Source organism: Ciona intestinalis, chromosome 12, assembly GCF_000224145.3.
Source record: "Ciona intestinalis chromosome 12, KH, whole genome shotgun sequence".
NCBI classification, from domain to species: Eukaryota; Metazoa; Chordata; class Ascidiacea; order Phlebobranchia; family Cionidae; genus Ciona; species Ciona intestinalis.
Genome location: NC_020177.2, coordinates 1905537 through 1922903, shown reverse-complemented (window position 1 = coordinate 1922903; position 17367 = coordinate 1905537). Strand labels below are relative to the sequence as shown.

Below are 17367 nucleotides of genomic sequence, written 5' to 3'. Positions count from 1 at the left end.
GAATGGATGACATAATATAACACAGTTCACTTTGCATCACAACATGAAGTATTGAAATCCATATATAAGCTTTTAATGCATCTGAAATAAATAGTCTTTATTTAAAAGTTAATCAAACACGTATAATAATTCTTTCCAAAATATAGTGCTTTTCGGTTAATATGGAATTTGTAAATTGTTTTTATAACTGACCGGTGAATGTATAAATTGCATCTACACACAATTTTCCTAATATTTGGTATATAACGCATAGTCTACACCTTTTAAAACGGCTATATGCCCCATGACGATTATATACTGCAAAACCGCAATCCTTTATTCCAGCTGCCAAAAAAATAACTTCTACCGGCCCCAACAAAACGCACAACTGTTAATCTTTGTTTTCGACCTTTTATTACAAAAATACTCGTTTCCACAGGAATATAGAAGGTACAGGGTTGAATGTATAGGACCAAACTCAAATGGTTCTTTTATAAACAAATTAAATATAAAAAGAGCTCTTCGTGTATAGTTGAACATACAATTAAACACACATATTACACAGAAAAAAAGTGTTCAAAACACATGTTTTGAATTTCGTAACATTTTATTAAAAAGTAAATCATTCCTGAATAAAATGAATCGTTGGCCCGCCAAACCGAGTTTGGTTCGCAACTAGCAAGAGCCAGTTGGCCATTTCTTTCACAGTGATTTTTCTTGCCCTCCGTTTTGCATTGCTACGTTTAGCGCTTGAAGCGATCGCGAAATTTTCTGGATCGTCGCGGGAAGGAGACCATTGCTTTCCCGCAAGAGATCGCTGAAATTCCCAATCTCTGCACGGAATAGGACGTCTCAGAGAAGAGCTTCTTTCAATCAAGGGTACAATGCATGAACCCAGGAGAGGTGCTCGGCTTCTGCTCCCAGTCGGATCAGTGACACAATTCTCTGGAATATGTGTGGGCTCCAGTGTTCTAAATAACATGGCATGAACTAAGTGCCCGAATATATAATTCTTTATATATAGTACTGTGAAGTAAGAATGGTCACCTTTAGCACAAAATATCCAAATATCCTGATTGTGTTATAAACAATCAACAACGATCTATAGGAGTCATGAGAATACGGTTTTATACGTATTTAAATGTCCTTTGATTACTACCAAGTGGGAGAAAAAACAGAATGAACATTTTTCCATGTTTTCCCACCCTGCTGTATAATTTCATACGCAGCAGCGTAACCGATAATCGTGTATTACTATTACACCCCAAAGGTAATTGTTGTTCGTCCATCACCTTAGCTTATTACACAGTGATAGCTATAGATCTATTTGGCCAGCACCCCGAAATTGGAAACCCCGGGTGTTTTATCCGAACCTATTACAAACCACTACCCTACAAAACAGATACTGAACGTATATATGCTGTAATACATTTTTTACTTAACATTTTAAATGCTATTCTTTTCATAAAAAGTATCTTACATTTTAGCACAAGCAATAAATTGTGGAGCAAAGCAAACGCAAAGTCTGCAACTTCTGTTGTCAATCCAACGCATCCCATGTGCGTAGTAATTCCTCTTATACTGGCAAACCGTGGAGTTGTCGGACAGTTGATGAAATGATTCCGCTGGAAACAAAAATAATAAAACTTTTAAATTACTGGTAATGTACAGTACGTACTTAAATTACCCTTTAGTTTTTTTATATGATACTTCTATATATATCTATAGAAACGTCTTTTTTGCTTGAGGATTTTATTAAACTATACGTCTGCTAGCATGCAGTCAGAATTAGTTGAAGTTATTTAGAAATGCATTACTACGTCCGCCAATTGGCATACAATATCTAGTAAATTTTGTGAATTAAAATTAGTATCTTACGTCCAACTTGTAAAGATACGGCTCCTTTAGTTATGCTTGCTATCAGCATATGACGTGAGGAGCCTATTCGACGACTTGAAGGAAGTGGTAAACTGTCAAGGGTTGGAACATATACACAACTGGCAATCTTGCTTAATATTAAACTGTAAGCGAACGCAAAAGCACAGAAAATTTTGTCTTTCATTTTAAAAACTGTAAAACCTAAAAACTTGCCGCACCAAATTTGGAAGATGTGATCGAATTTATCCGAACTTGGTTTATAAATCGTTGAAGAAAATTAAAAAAAGCATCTGCAATCAGCCTGAACAAAAAAGCGAATTCATAAAACCCGTTTTTTTCGGCGGTTGGTAGCACCAAATTACGTCATTGTTTATACGTAATTTAAATTGCGGTCTTTATTATAAGACAGCTTTAAAAGTTCTTGGTCAAAGCATAGCTTTGTAAAGGTATAAAAATAAGATCAAATTTGTAAGCAGGTTTAAACAAAGATGTTTTCTTACGTTTAAAAAAAGTTTGCTTGAAAAAATCGGCTGATTAATACTAAGGAATGTTTAGATTGGTTTAGGTGTAGATAGGCATGCGTAAAATACAAAGCAGTATTCATATACATGTGCTTAGATTAAATATGAATTTTTTTTTCGGCTATGTAATTTGATTACATATAGTACCGTGGGGTAAGATGGGACACTTTTATCACATATTACCGAAATATCCTGACTGGTTTTAAAAAATTAACAACAACGGTCTAGGGCAGTCGTGCAGAGAATACGGTTTTATAATGTATTGCATGTTCTTTGTTTACCACCAAATGGGTCGAGCAAATAGAATGAAAAGTGTCCCAACTTCCACTACCCTGTTTTGTTACATTATACTGTTCGTTGTTTTTCATATTTCACAGAACATCATTACATACAACAACATTTGTTCGTTGGTGTCTGGGCGTTAGTGATCACACCCATATCGCTGCGTTTACCAAAACGCGATAATTACCACGCCGTGTATACCGACGTTTGCAGTCAAAACACGTTGTTTATTTCCTGAAAACCTACGATACAATGTGGACGATTTTTCGTTTTGTTTTCCGACAAATTTTAATTGCGTGGGGTGGTTTTTGCGGAGTTCGGGTTTTGAATTTTTTAGAGGGGCGTTCCTATAGGAATTTAAAGTGAACCTGTTTGAATTTGAAGATTCTCCACACGCGTATGTTGCAAATATAAACATATTTGGCATTCAGATTTAAAATTCCGGAAATTAAAAACTCAAACTAAAATTGACAAGTTGAAAATTAGAAATTTAAACTTAAAACTGACTAGATAAGTTAACAAGTGCAATTCTGCCGGAAATGCCATGAGAAAATGTTGTTTGGAATTTAGTTAAGGCATTTCGACTTCGAGTTTTGAACATGAAATGTCGGCTTTAAATTTTCGATGTCATTGACTTGTCAGTTTCCTGCAAGGCTCGCTGTTTTTCGAACTTGTAACATCGTTTACGTATTTATTTTTATGATAGTATGGTGGGGGAAGATGGAACACCTTAACATTCTATTTTCTTGTCCCACTTGGTAGTAAACAAAGAACGAATTATAAACTGTATTCTTACCACTCTGACGAACCGCTGTTAGTTCTTTATTACACACAATTATATGATATTTGGATATTATGTGCTAAACGTGTTCCGTCTTCCCTATCCTATACAATATTTAACCGCGTTGGATAATTTCAATTCTAACTTTAATATTTGTTTTGAGTATATCACAAAAGCTAAAGAAGTTAGCAATTAGGATTTTTTTTTCTACGGATTTGGGTCATGTTTACGTTCTTAGTGTGCCATGTGTGTATACGTAATACTCCCAATATGACCTTATAATACAACGTATACTGATAAGGCCATGACTTAGTCAATTGTCTTGATTTTAATCGAAATGCGGTGAGACGAAACTCGTGTAAGTCGTGTTATGAGCCGGTAAATTTTGACACCATTTACTTGTATCACAATAGTTGGCGGTAGTTTATCAAGGTCACGATTTTCCGGTTCTTATCTCATTTAACGTCACGGCTTACATATATATGAGTGGTATACCTTTGTGTAAGTAAGAGGATTTGGTTCATTACGAGAATCCATACTATAGTTAACACTTTTATAGGAGCAGTATAGTGCATCTGACAGTATATCGCACTAAATATAATTATTTTTTATGAATGCGGATGTCTGCGTTTTAGGCATATTGATTGCGTCAACTAAAATTATATGTTCGCATCTCCCAGCACTTATAAATACATGCAGCAAATTTAATATATGACACTCCTATTGGCATATTGTTTACAATAGATTTAATTTGACTGTGCTATGGAAAACAAGAAGACAAAACGGCAGAACAGTACATGTACCCTTCATTCACTTTTAACGGAATAGTAAAACAAAATCAATAAAATCTGCTTCGTTCTTTGGCAAGTAAGTGTATGCCTCTGGCTGTCTGCTTCACAATGCAAACACTGCACAACACCTTTGTTGACAAACATTACATTTACAAATATTTGGCAACCGTTAATCCGCTTTCGGTGGCCTAATCCAGATTATTCAATTGACAACAAGGGTCTATAACGTCATTGCGGTGCAGAGATACCAGAAACAGGGGCACGCTATTTGTTTTGGCATAAAAAAGACACCAAACCGCAATTGTATTACGTATACCCGCCCTTAATATGTCATTTGACATAGTCATATATTTTGCCATATACTGCCCGACCTGAATTTGCAAGACAAAGATTTGCCTCTCGTGCGCCACCCACGTATAATGATGGATTAAAAAAGCATCCGCTTGTAGTGCTAAAGATCTAAAGTTCTGCGACGGCACAAAACGCCCGTTGTCTTTTTAAACCAGTATATGTGCCTTAACGATAAAAGTAAATTTTAATGGTTCTTTTTTATTTTTATTCATACAGTCGGTTGACTTGTCATAAAAACATCAAAATGTATCACAAAAATCGATAAAATAAACAAGGATTTTAAAAACAGTAAAACAGTAAAACATAAAACACAACTCATCTCAGTAACTCTGCCTTAGGTGCAAAGTACATTTCATTCGATGGTATTTGGCAGCACATGTGTTGTTATGGAGTTTTACGAGACTTTCTGTACACCATAACAGAATGTACAAAAGTACAAGCGGACATGAGGATCATGACAAAATTAGTAATTCTGAAATTTCGGTCTACTGCGATACCGATAGAAAAAAGTCCATATTGCAGAAAACCGGATATCCCAGCGATTAAGTTGTTGATGCCATATAGCTTGCCAAAATGTCCGGATGGAAAAGCAATTGACACGAACGCTGTATTACTTGCATAAACGAACGATCGCGTGATGACCAAAAGAACAAATGATGCATACGTCTGTTTAAAGGCAACTGTGATTGAAAATAAAACAGCCAGCAAGCTTGTGGCGAAAGTTGAAGCGAATAAACCGTTCCAAGTTGATTTGAGTTTACTGCAGCCTCGTTTTTCAGAAAAGTAAACTGTACCATCCGTGATTAAGCCGTTCGCAGGGGAAACGAATATTGCAAGTACAAGAAGAATGCTGAATATGTCAGTCAGTCTACTGACGTTTGCATCGCTTTGAAAACTTGCAAGCCAAGTTGAAAAACTCCCGAGGAAAAATATAATTCGTAGGTTAAGAAGGCAAAAGTAGAATTGCCCTGACCAAAACATGGGCGACTTTAAACATTGTTTTAAACTTATTTCCGATGTGTCCCGAACAGCCTCTTCTGAAACTTGATCGATTTTCGTCGCCAGTTTTTGTTCGAATTTGTTAGTTTCTTCATTACCGTCTTCGGCTTGATTCGCAACTCTTGGTTTTGATTGAAATATTTCTTTGAGGAAAGTCTTGATTTCAAAAACGCCGTATGCGGGAATGTCAGAATCGTTGGTATTTGATGGGCTTGCAAACCGTTTCCTTGGCATTAGAATAAAGGTTGAAATCCACGGGAGGATAGTAAACACCGCATATGCCTTTGCCATTAGTTTCCAATCTAGACCTAAATCATGAGCTATCTTAAACATAAGAAACACAAATGTCCCAGAATCAAAAGAACCGTTCAGTAATGTGATGATTGATGCCCGCGCTTTGCCTGCTAAGTTTCCGAGCTGAATATTGGACATTAAAACGCTGAATCCACTGATGGCGAATACAAGCATTGATGGGAAGAGTAAGATAGATGTATCCACGGTCGACAAAGCAAGGCAGGTAGCGGCCGCTGTAAGTAAGAGGACAGCAACCCCGCGATGTGTCCACGTACCAAATCGATCAAACACGTATCCGCCGAAAGGTAAAATGGTTTGAGATAGGGCAAGCGCTATCGTAAAAACCAAATTAAACATTTTGTAACTTTCGTCACATTGTTCGGTTGTTGCTTCCGACAGAGTGGAGTTCTTTTCACATAAGCAGGTGAAATATCCTTCATGTTTTAAAATATATTCCAGAGAAGGCCAACCGAAAATGACGCCGCCAAATAAAATACATTCTAAGCAACCGTTCAGAATACTTGCTATATGCTGCAGTCTCATGACTTTAAAAACCTAAGAAACAAGTAAGTGATTACTACGAGAGCTAAAACCAGCCCAAAGAAGCGGCGTTTGATTTATAAATAGTACAATAACATCGTTGGTGATTGACTGATTTGACTGAGAAGAACTATTGCTTATATATCCTGCTGTTATTTACCGTAAAGCAACTGACCTGCACTTCTTCTGTGTGAAGGCACTTTAAACTGGCCGTGGGGTTTCAGTTTTCGGCCGTTTATCTTTTACAAACCTTTGTTTTGCGCAGAGAAAAAATAGAAAGAATCCGTGTGAACTGGAGAGTGATTGTAAATCCTAGTTTGGTTTTGCGCCCGTAAAAACAGAAACTACTTTCTTTCCTCCTAAAAATGAGATTAAAAATACTGTCAACATATGGTAAGTTGGGGTTGAGCATAACTAAACCTGATTGCTCTGATAAACACCTCGCACATTTAGAACAACTTGGGTCGAAAATAATATATTTTGACCCTGTATGAACTAATATTTTTCACTTTTTCAATTTATAAGACACAATAACAACTTGATGTTTACGAGTATCGATACGCCCTTCTTTCTACCCAAATAAGTAAAATGAATCAACCGTAGTTGTAAACAATGAACTAGTCGACCGTTGAAATATATCCTTTTTGCATGGTAAAAAGTTAATGCGAATAGCGATTCGCATTAACTCGTCATTTGATAACTCGCTAACCGCGTTATTTTGCATGGTCATTGGTTTATGCGCGTATCAACGTTGAGTTAGCCTATAATTTAGCATAATATTGTTAAATCTAATTAAAATAAGTTCTGATGCTTTATAGTGCTATTACGAACTAAAATCTGTAATAATAATACCCGAAAAAGATTAATCTCTTAAAAGTGAAACTGTACTTCTACAATACTTTTCATTACTCGCATAATGCGAGTAACAACCACCTTCTACAGCAGATGACACACTTATGACGTTATGCGTGTTAATATGCGCATAAAGGTGACCATGCAAAAAGGGTAATAGAAACCTTAGTACTCTCTACGGCGTTTATAGTGCTACAAATTTTAACCCCCTTCTGCTTATATACCATAAAAAAATTGCACGGCGTTGGATAGCCGCATTGCACCAAGGTTTCTATAATTGGAAGTTTAATAATAATTTATTTTCATCCAAAAGTTTTTAAAATGACTTGTAGCATACTAGAACATACAATACAAAGTTGTTTTAAGCAATGAATACATACAAGCTCTATCGCGATTTAAACGAGGAAATATAGGTTCGTAAACATGTTTTTCTTCTTGGGCGTGTTTTTTACAAGGCGAAGCTTTTCAGTTCATCTGAGTTGATAATAATATTGTTGCCAACACAATAATACGTTTAGTGCGCCTCATTTAAAGATATAAGCAGGGTTAGTATACTTTTACACAAGTTGGTATACCTTTAAATCTTCGTTTACGGGTAATCATGATAAACAAAATAAATTGGTATATCAGTATTATTTGAAAGCATTCTCACGGTCCAACAAAGCAAGTGGCAAAGGCGATTACTGCTGTTAAATGGGCATAAGATCTAAAGTTATCACCAAAGTTTAGATATCTATAAACTCAATTGGGTTCGGCCGTCAATTAGTGGCCAAAATAACACAGCTGGTATTTTTATTACTTTTTGTGGGTGAGGTCCTAGTAAAAAAAACTGGGATTCAGACCAGCTTTGGCCCATTACCTAAACACCCAAAAGTCCGTTTACTTATTTCATGCGATCGGTGCCGCGATACCACATTCCACTCAGACACATATGTCCTCGTGTGCTTGCACGTTACCACACTTTTAAACTTTGTTTATGTTTTGCTTTAATATGGTTTATAACTTGGACAACTCATTAGTGACTACTGGACAGGAGCACCCTACTACCATGGTTTAATAATACAACTCCTTTATATAAACTATCCTACTACATACCGCATATTAGGATATGATTTCACTAAAGAGATTATTACAATAAATGTTAGAATCAAGAGTTTAGATAAGTCGCGCAAAAAACAACAAGATCAACACTGTTTGACAAAAAATAGATCCATATTGCTACTAACGTGCCCAACCACTGTTTGACGAAAACAGATCTGTACATATAGCGCCATGACTCTATATGACCATTTACGTGCTCAATAAAATATATTTTTCAGGTTTCGCTTTTTGGGGAACTACCGTCATTTCTTCAGATACCAAAACAGGATAGTCAGTCAACTCTAATATGCAGTAACCGGTAACCTACGTAATATATCACTACTGTGACATTAAATATGTTTTTGCGCATTTTCAAAGTTAAGTTTCGACACGAACGCCCTCTCTGTTGGATAACTTCTAACTTGCCATAGAGCCATTAGGCCCATTACACTTGTGCCAAATTTCCGCACTGCAGCCTGGAAATATAATTCGTTTTTCGTACTGGTCCATATATAATATATACAACAAGCTAAACGTTGGCAAGCAGCACTGCTTATTTTTCATTGTATATGCGCATATTAATACTGATGAGTGATGATCCTATCTCTTTACGGAGGGAATAGCCACCGCCAATTTTGGTGTAATTTCTACAGATGGCATTGCGCTAAATTGCAATCCAATGGTGAGATTCATACAAACAAGAATCCTGGGAAAGTGAGAACCTTTGCATATATGATTTATCGAAATCCCAATATTTAGTTTTATTGGTATGCTTAGCATGTTGCTGTTCTTTGCAATTTATTACCATTGTCACAGTTCTGTTGATAAGTTGTTAAAAACACATGGGACTATGCAAAGAAGACGGTACACTTTTTCCGCTAGGTGTCGGTAATTATTTAAATTAAAAAATAAGAAAAAACACACAAAACAACACTACAGAGTGTTAATAAGTGTAAAACAAATTAATTAGATAATAATAATACCTTTCTAAATTCATAAAACATTTTTACCGGGTTCGAGTCCCCCACAGTGGAGTACTTTTTTTTTTTTTTAAGTTTTTTTTTGTTTGATTAGCACGAGTTTGGGGTTATGGTTTAGGATTTAGCGGTTTAAATCTTATGTGTATAAACCGTGAAACTAACTGCTCCCCATAGAATAGAGAAAGAATTTGTCATCGCCTTCTAGGGGAAAAAGTGTACCGTCTTCTTTGTGTAGCCCCATGTGTTAAAAACAAAAGTGAAAAAATAGCTAATATATAGTAAAAACCTTGGGACTTTTTTGCATTATGGATCAAGCTATAGAAGCTACAGAAGAATTGCCTACTAGTGCTGAAAATACTTCACATACTGACAAAAATGAAACAAACCGCGAATCTAATGTAGAATTACCCCAACATGCCTCAGATGAAGAGAACGACCATTTGCAACTTCTTTGCTCTGAAATGTTTCAGAAAATGTCCCTGTACTTAAATGGTGAGGTGGAAAACACAATTCAGGATTACATTTTACTTGAAAATATGAACAAAGCAACAACTGTTAGGTATGATGAGATGCACCACACCGCACGTACAGTTGGCGATTCACTTCACGAGATTAACCAAAAGTTTTCGGACCTTCAACCTTATCTAGAGCAGATTGAAAACATTGAACAGAGCATACTAACTTTGGAGCAAGCAGCATACAAACTTGATGCATATTCCAAACGCCTGGAGGAAAGGTTTAAAAGAGCACAAAAACTGGCTCAATAAATTGTTTTGTTTTATTTCATTTTGATTAATTTTTCTTTATATTTTTGCAATGCATTATAATATGTATACATATAATCATACACTTTTTCTTAATTTGATAATTATGATTGCAAGTTAGGTTTTTAAAGAATTACCTAAAAAATAATGGGTTTTATCAAAAATTTAGCATGATTTCTGTGATTTTGCAGAAAAAACGGTTGACAGCCAATCGATAATCAACATTTTTCCAAAATTTAGTTCCAAAACTATTGTTTTTAAAGTGAATTGTAATTCGTGGCTGATTGTTACCATTTATGATTAAAACAATTTTCGATATATAAATTTCCCCAAAAAAGGGGTTTCTAAATTTTATTTATATATATATATATATATAATTTTCTTATTTTATGTCATTGCAATTTTGATTGCTCTCTTAAACATTTGTTACTTGATGTTAAAGGGCAGAAATTGTTTAAATTATGAGTAGAATACAGAATCCTGTTTTAAAAGTTAACACAATTGTGGACACAGAAAATGCAACCGACGGAGCGTTCAAAATTTTAAAACTTGTACGGCCAGAATGGGACATTGAAAACATTACTTTAAAAGTTGGTATACAATATTAAGCTTTACCATTGTATAGTTTGTTTAATTATTATTGATTTGTAATGGAAACTGTGCTTAAACTTGTTATTTCTATTTTTTAAGCTTCACAATGTTTAAATGAGAAGTATATAAATAATATAATACGTATAATATATAACAAAACAGTTTTATCGATGCTTTTTTCCTAGTATGCTTTGCAATAGGTCAAAGCTTTATAAAACATTGATATTAACTTTTTAAGATTAGTTTAGATTTGACATTGACATTTACTGATTTTTGATAAATGTTTCAAATAATGTAATTTTGGGTTCAAGGCTTGTTGCGGCTATCATTGTGTATGTGTCCCTGGGCAAAACACTTTACGGCAATTGCTCCTAGTGGTCACTAATAAGTTGTTCAAATTATCAGCCATACATAAAATTATCCAAAATACTAATTAGTAATTACCCACAAAGTAAAATACATGGTGGCCCAACTCTGGCACAGGTGTATGAAACAGAACAATTGTGATATAACGAGCGTCATTTTCTGGCCACTCGAGGATAAAGTAAGCCAGTTACATATTTGTTTGTGTTATTAGCTTTTACCTATTTCAGTAATTTAACTTTCTTAACAGGTATTTAGCAATGGCATTACAAACAAGATGTTTGGATTCCATCATTTGGAGAATAAAGACGACACAGTCTTGGTCCGTATCAATGGAAACGGTACAGAAATTTTCTTAGATCGTAAAGCAGAGGTAAATTATATAGTTAAGATTTTTGGCATGTTTGGCATTTAACATTTTTACAAAGTTAACTTCAAAAAACTAGTTTTTAACAATTATATATAACATATTAATTTATACTGTTATTTATTTAAACCTATAAAATGGCAGTAATTTTTATTAAAGTTGTGTTCTTGCTCTTGCTAAAAATGTTTGTTGTAAGACCTTTTGTCTTGTTAGTGATAAGGTTGTTTAAGCAGATAGGCAAATATGCATATATAACATATACAACAACATGCATACGATACTCCTTTTTTTGGTCAAAATTTGATTTGCCTATAACTTTTTTTTGCAAGGTCGAAAATTTTGAGATTCTTCATGAACACAACTGTGCCCCTATTCTATATTGCATATTTAACAATGGATTGGCCTATCAATTTATTAAAGGTGTGACGTTGACTACAGAAAGTGTCAGGCAAGAAACAGTATTCAGGTATATACTTCAAACTAGGGTAGAAATTAGGAAGTTCAAATTGTCTTAATCAATTAGAAGCTTACAAGTTATCATGTATGTGACTACCTACTTTTTGGTGTTTTCCCAAGGACACATACCCCCACAATGGTAGCAGCGACGAGCCTTGAACCCATTACCTAAGGGTTACAGGCAGGCAGGCTAACCACTTTGCCACGGCGCCAGACAATGTTATTATTAGCCTATAAAGTTTAAAATATTTGGAAGCAACTGGGAAATTGCACACCAAGAAATTGATAATTTTATCAAATGATGTTTTATTTTATTCTGAAAAATTAAATACGAGGATGTTGCAATAGGCCCAATTAATATTTATCAGTTATTAACACTTGTTTACTTAGGTTAGTTGGTAAAGAAATGGCGAAAATGCACAAGATCCCTCTATCTGCTGCTGATCGAGCATCTGAACCTCAAACTTTTAAGCTGTGTAGAAAGTTTTTAAAAATAGTCTTTGGAGAAACGGAAAACAGGTAAATTCTATACATGCGATGCATTTGTAACCTGTAATTTTATAATCTAATGTAAATAAATAAATGTCATTTTTTAAGTTAAAGTGGATTTATTCAACTATCTTTGTATGTAAACTGTGAAAAATGTACTACTAGACCTTCTGTTTCCATTTTATATGAGTCTTTAAGGCACATCAGGGGAAATAGTATTTTGGTCGAAGGTAGCACATTTCCAATAAACCACATCTAAGCTATTTTCAAGAGTGAAATGTGTAAGCAATGTATGACTCAACTTGTAAAAGAGAAACTGATGTCCTTTGTTTCTTTAATAAGACTTTCTCTTACCAGTGATCTTAAGTTGAAGACCATGATGTACTCTGAGGTGGAACAATTGGAGGAACTATTGAATGCACTGCATTCACCACTTGTGTTTACACACAATGACTTATTGCTACACAACATCATTTACAATAAAGATCAAGGTAATATCATATACTTGGTCATTGGTCTTATAAAATTGCTGTTAAAATACAAATGATTAGTTTTTACAAATGGGTAATTTACTAATTATATTTTTTTTTAACATAGGCTTACTTAATTGCCATTCATTGTACTGTTTGTAGTCTTTTAATGGGTTAATGGTTGCAACATCATTAAATACAAGAGATCACAGATCTAATGAATGAACACGTTTTAAACTAATTAGCATAAGACAGTAGAGTCGGGGAAGATGGGACACCTTTAGCACATATTATCCAAATAGCCTGATCGTGTTTTAAACAATTAACAACGGTCTGTGAAAGTCAGAAGATACGGTTTTATAATTCATTAAATGTTCTTTGTTTACTATACCAAATGAAAAGAGAAAACAAAATGAAAAGGTGTCCCATCTACCCCCACCCTGCTATATTAGTTAATCCTTTTACTACAACGGTCGACTGGGCTCGATCAAAAACAAATCTGAAGTAACCAACAAAACGGGTTCTAGTCGCCATTGGTGACTGTGGAGCAGTAGGCAGAATGTATTTATACATGTATTATTTATAACTAATGAAACTTATGACGTATGAGGATTGAGTGATTGGTAAAGAATATGTGTAAATACGCTTTGTACAACTCCTATACTACTGTAAACTTACACTAGTTAACGTTGTCGTCGCTTAAAAACGTTTGTTTTTATGAATTTTGACAAACCGTAATCACGCAGTAATTAGGTAATGTTAGAATTTAATATTAATCATATGATGTTGAATTAAAAATAATGTTTCAATTACGATTAATGATAATACGGTATAAGAGTAGTGCATTTAATGCGTCCCCACTTAAATGCTAATAGTTTGATTCAGTCGTGAATCGTTGTGTGGATACGACACGTGCCGTCGTTTCCCGCCAAACTCCAGACAGTGTTTCCGCTATGTAAAGTGCGTGAGGAAAGTAATCGTTAATTAATCGCTCATCTTGCGGTTTTAAATCTGAAAATTCAGTCTAAAAATTATAAATATATATTACGATTTGATTTCAATCAAGAAATTAAAGAAAAATGCTAGAATTAAGAATTAGGATAAGTGCGGAAAATAATCGCCCTATCAGCAACAACAACAACAAAGCCAAGAACAACTGTTCGACGAAAAAGGATCTATATGACCACTAACGTGTTCAAAAACGATATAAGGCTAAGGTAGAATATATATCCTTATATTGTTCTATTTAGTGATGTTGGTATTATGCCCTTATATAGTAACCAAGTCTATACCCGTTTAATGCTGTTGCCATTATGGGCATGCAAAGTTGTGAAAGTAAAAAAAACTATATAATCCACAAGTTACCGGCGTGGTATGTCATAGAAAGGTACGAGGAGTATGAAATAAGACACTGCTACTATAACGACCATCATTGTCATATGTGGATAAATAAGTGTCTTTATTCATCTCACAGAAAAAGTAAGCTTCATTGATTATGAATATGCTGGTGTGAACTACCAAGCTGCAGATATTGGTAACCACTTTTGTGAGTTTGCGGGTAAGTTAAATCCTTTTGCAAATACTTGAAAATTTAACGAAAGAAACCGCAGACCTGAGTAAAAATATTTGGTTAAAAAGTTGGTGTGTTTCACTTTCATTAATCTAAAAAATACAAGTATTTCTGACTCTTTAAGGGTCCTTGGACATTTTAGAAACCTCAAACAGTTAGAAATCAACATATATGATTTAGTAACATATAGTTCTGTTATCTTTGTTTTCCACCAAATGAAACGAAAAAAAGGAAATAAAACCCATCTGGCCATCTTTACCCCACTCTACTTTTCTATATAATTAGAATTAAATTAAACCCTAAACAATAGCTTCTAGAAACATCTAAGCTGTACTCTCCATACTCTATAATACAGTTCTGGATTTTTCTGCATCGTCACAGTGCCAGAGTACCTCATCTTGTTTTTTGTTTCGCCTTAATTTGGGACAGTGTTCCCTTTTTTTCGTTTTGCCTTAATTTGAGACAGTGTTCCCTCTTGCTACAGGGCAGCTTTCAAGCTTATTTTTAAACAGGCGTTGAGGAAGTGGATTACAGTTTGTACCCTGACCGTGACTTCCAGTTGAAATGGTTACGTAACTACCTCGCATGCTTTAGAGATGTGGCTTTGACAGACGTTCCAGATAATGATGTTGAACGACTTTATAAGCAGGCAAATAAATTTGCACTGGTGAGTTACTTAATGTTTTAATTAAATTACTCGACTACTCCAAATTACATATACTTGGTAAATAGTAAGCAGGTGTGCAACCGATGGTGTGCACAATATCATTTTTTCTATTCCATCAGCACAATATGATACACATCATTTTTCAGTGGCCTTTCTTAATATGTTGTCATTGTGTATGTCTTAAACTGCTAAGTTTTTACAATAAAATTTATATATCAATGTATGCATTAAATTTGTACAACTAACTGTATTTTATGCTGGTGACATCTTTCCAAACTAACTTGCAAAACTATTTAGGCAAGTCATTTGTTCTGGTCTATATGGGCATTAGTGCAGGCAAAATATTCCAAGATTGACTTTGACTATAAAGGGTAAGTAAAAATTTCCTGTAAGTTGGTATAACTGAAAGCCTTAAAAAACACAATAATGCACAGATGTACATAATTTGTAAATCGTAAGTAGGCACGAGGTGTATGAAATAAAACTGCTGAAATATAAATTATATAGCTTTTTATAGTTTCTAACATGCCAGAATACGATAGTACCTTGCATTTATTCCCATTTATTCAAATGTCTTTAACTTGATACTAATTAAACATAACTGGCTCGTTTGTCTGCTAGGTGTAGCGACCATGTTTATTTTCTTCCAACTAAATGTAAATCTGTTTATAACTGTTAGCGTGTTTTAACAACTGTTGTTTTGTCGCTACATCCCACCTTTTCTTTTAAAATATTTTTCAAATCTTTACTACCGTAATGAAAGAGACATATAAAGTTATTATTATTATATCATTTTTATATTGCAGGTATTCCAAACTTCGTATGGACGAATACAAAAGAAGAAAACAAGAATTCCTTTCTTTGTAGCCGCACTAAACCAAGCAACATTTTTATAACATGGAATGTTTGGTACCTGAGATACTGCTTTACTCTAGTCAGTTAGGTAATATTTTTTGAACTTAATTTGTAAGTGTTATAATGTGCATGTACCAGCAGATAATGTTATTTATTGCGCACACATATATTCGGTTGCCCTATCATTCCTCTTTTATTGAATATTTTTTCATTTATTTTTGGCAGCATTAAAAGTTAGTTTTATAACTTGAGCAATGACCACAGTACTTGTGATGTTTTTTTACCAGAAGTTACAAAATAAATCTTTATTATATTTGGCGCTTTTTTGGATTTTACCTCTGCTTGATTTTTTTGTGAAATTTACAAAATATGCCAAACTGTATATGGAATCTGCTAAAATGAATATTTATAAAAAATTGTTTTTATGCATTTTATAATTATGACTAAGAAAAAACACTGGTCCATTTAATTTTTAATTTTGGTGTACACTAAATAACCTGCAATTGTTATGGCCACATAAACATGCGCTTTACTCAAAATATTATTTTCTTTATTTTATGTACCTGATTTTTTGAAACTATTTTGGTATTAAAGTTACTGTGTATATTACGACCCATGCAATATTTAAAATACTTTTTTTTAATGTTTAAGTCCTGAACGTGCGGATTGTTTTATACTCTGCCTTGACCATTTTAACATTTCTAAGTATCTGTATCACACAAATGGTGAATATAAAGAATAAAACTAATTGATGCATCTGATTTTTAAGTTGAATAGGCATATTTATAAACCAGTTTTAGAAACACAACAACTTGTTATAACTTTAACTAAGTTGCCTTGCCGCGAAGATTATTGAGTTAAGGGGCACAAAATTATGAACATTGTGTTATAACGACTACCTTAAATCTGCCACACAAGGATTGACAGTTCTTCGTAAAATATTTCATTTTCCAAGTAAAACTAGAATCACAATAACATCCTGTAATTAGTGTATTTCAAAAGAAGCGGTTGGCAGATCAATAACACATGGATCCGACCATACACAACAGCTGCATGCATAATATGGTCCGTGCAGTGCCAAAGTGGTTGGTGCGCCTGCCTGTAACCCAGAGGTAACGGATTTAAGGCACGTCGCTGCTACTATTGTGGGCGTATGTATCCTTATCCTTATACCCTTAGCGGGCGTATGTGTTCTTGGGCAAGACACTTAACGGCAATTCTCCATACCAGTGGTCACTAATGGGTTGTCCAATTTATCAGCCATACATTAAAAATCCCCTCAAAAAATATTTATCCACAAAGTAACATGCATGATATAACTCGTAAGCTGGTACGAGGTGTATGGACGCCCGTGTTATAACGACTGTCGTTTTCCGACCAGCACGCAATAATAATGTTTTTCAACCGTGGATGTGTTTTGATTAAAAGAAAATTCGTTTGAAATGTG

General features: G+C 34.4%; 4 protein-coding genes across 6 annotated transcripts; 2 read left to right on the top strand and 2 right to left on the bottom strand.

Annotated features, from left to right (window-relative positions):
• Positions 1–370: 370 nt before the first annotated feature.
• LOC100175016 lies at positions 371–2619 on the bottom strand. The gene is made up of 3 exons (XM_002124534.3): positions 1858–2619; positions 1460–1604; positions 371–950 (listed from the first exon to the last, which is right to left on the bottom strand). The coding sequence occupies exons 1-3, from the start codon at positions 2039–2041 to the stop codon at positions 602–604; spliced, it is 678 nt and encodes a 225-aa protein (XP_002124570.3). The 5' UTR covers positions 2042–2619; the 3' UTR covers positions 371–601.
• A 1921-nt stretch (positions 2620–4540) lies between these two features.
• On the bottom strand, positions 4541–6843 carry LOC100176614 (solute carrier family 43 member 3). Of its 2 annotated transcripts, none has more exons than XM_026836972.1 (2): positions 6667–6843; positions 4541–6431 (listed from the first exon to the last, which is right to left on the bottom strand). In XM_026836972.1, the coding sequence occupies exons 1-2, from the start codon at positions 6826–6828 to the stop codon at positions 4968–4970; spliced, it is 1626 nt and encodes a 541-aa protein (XP_026692773.1). In that variant the 5' UTR covers positions 6829–6843; the 3' UTR covers positions 4541–4967. The 2 variants fall into 2 exon arrangements, with proteins under 2 accessions (XP_026692773.1, XP_002130161.1); XM_002130125.4 differs by having other exon boundaries at positions 4573–6431; positions 6592–6790.
• Positions 6844–9401: 2558 nt separating this feature from the next.
• LOC100178938 (biogenesis of lysosome-related organelles complex 1 subunit 2-like) lies at positions 9402–10528 on the top strand. Its single transcript, XM_026836910.1, has one exon. It carries the CDS (start codon positions 9634–9636, stop codon positions 10093–10095), a length of 462 nt encoding a protein of 153 aa, XP_026692711.1. The 5' UTR covers positions 9402–9633; the 3' UTR covers positions 10096–10528.
• A 2-nt stretch (positions 10529–10530) lies between these two features.
• LOC100181293 (ethanolamine kinase 1) lies at positions 10531–16679 on the top strand. Of its 2 annotated transcripts, none has more exons than XM_002129968.5 (9): positions 10531–10682; positions 11297–11419; positions 11743–11879; positions 12260–12388; positions 12716–12849; positions 14303–14386; positions 14911–15065; positions 15363–15436; positions 15872–16679. In XM_002129968.5, exons 1-9 carry the CDS (start codon positions 10554–10556, stop codon positions 15930–15932), a joined length of 1026 nt encoding a protein of 341 aa, XP_002130004.1. In that variant the 5' UTR covers positions 10531–10553; the 3' UTR covers positions 15933–16679. The 2 variants fall into 2 exon arrangements, with proteins under 2 accessions (XP_002130004.1, XP_018669883.1); XM_018814338.2 differs by lacking the exon at positions 10531–10682 and adding an exon at positions 11128–11227.
• The last annotated feature ends 688 nt before the right edge of the window (positions 16680–17367 follow it).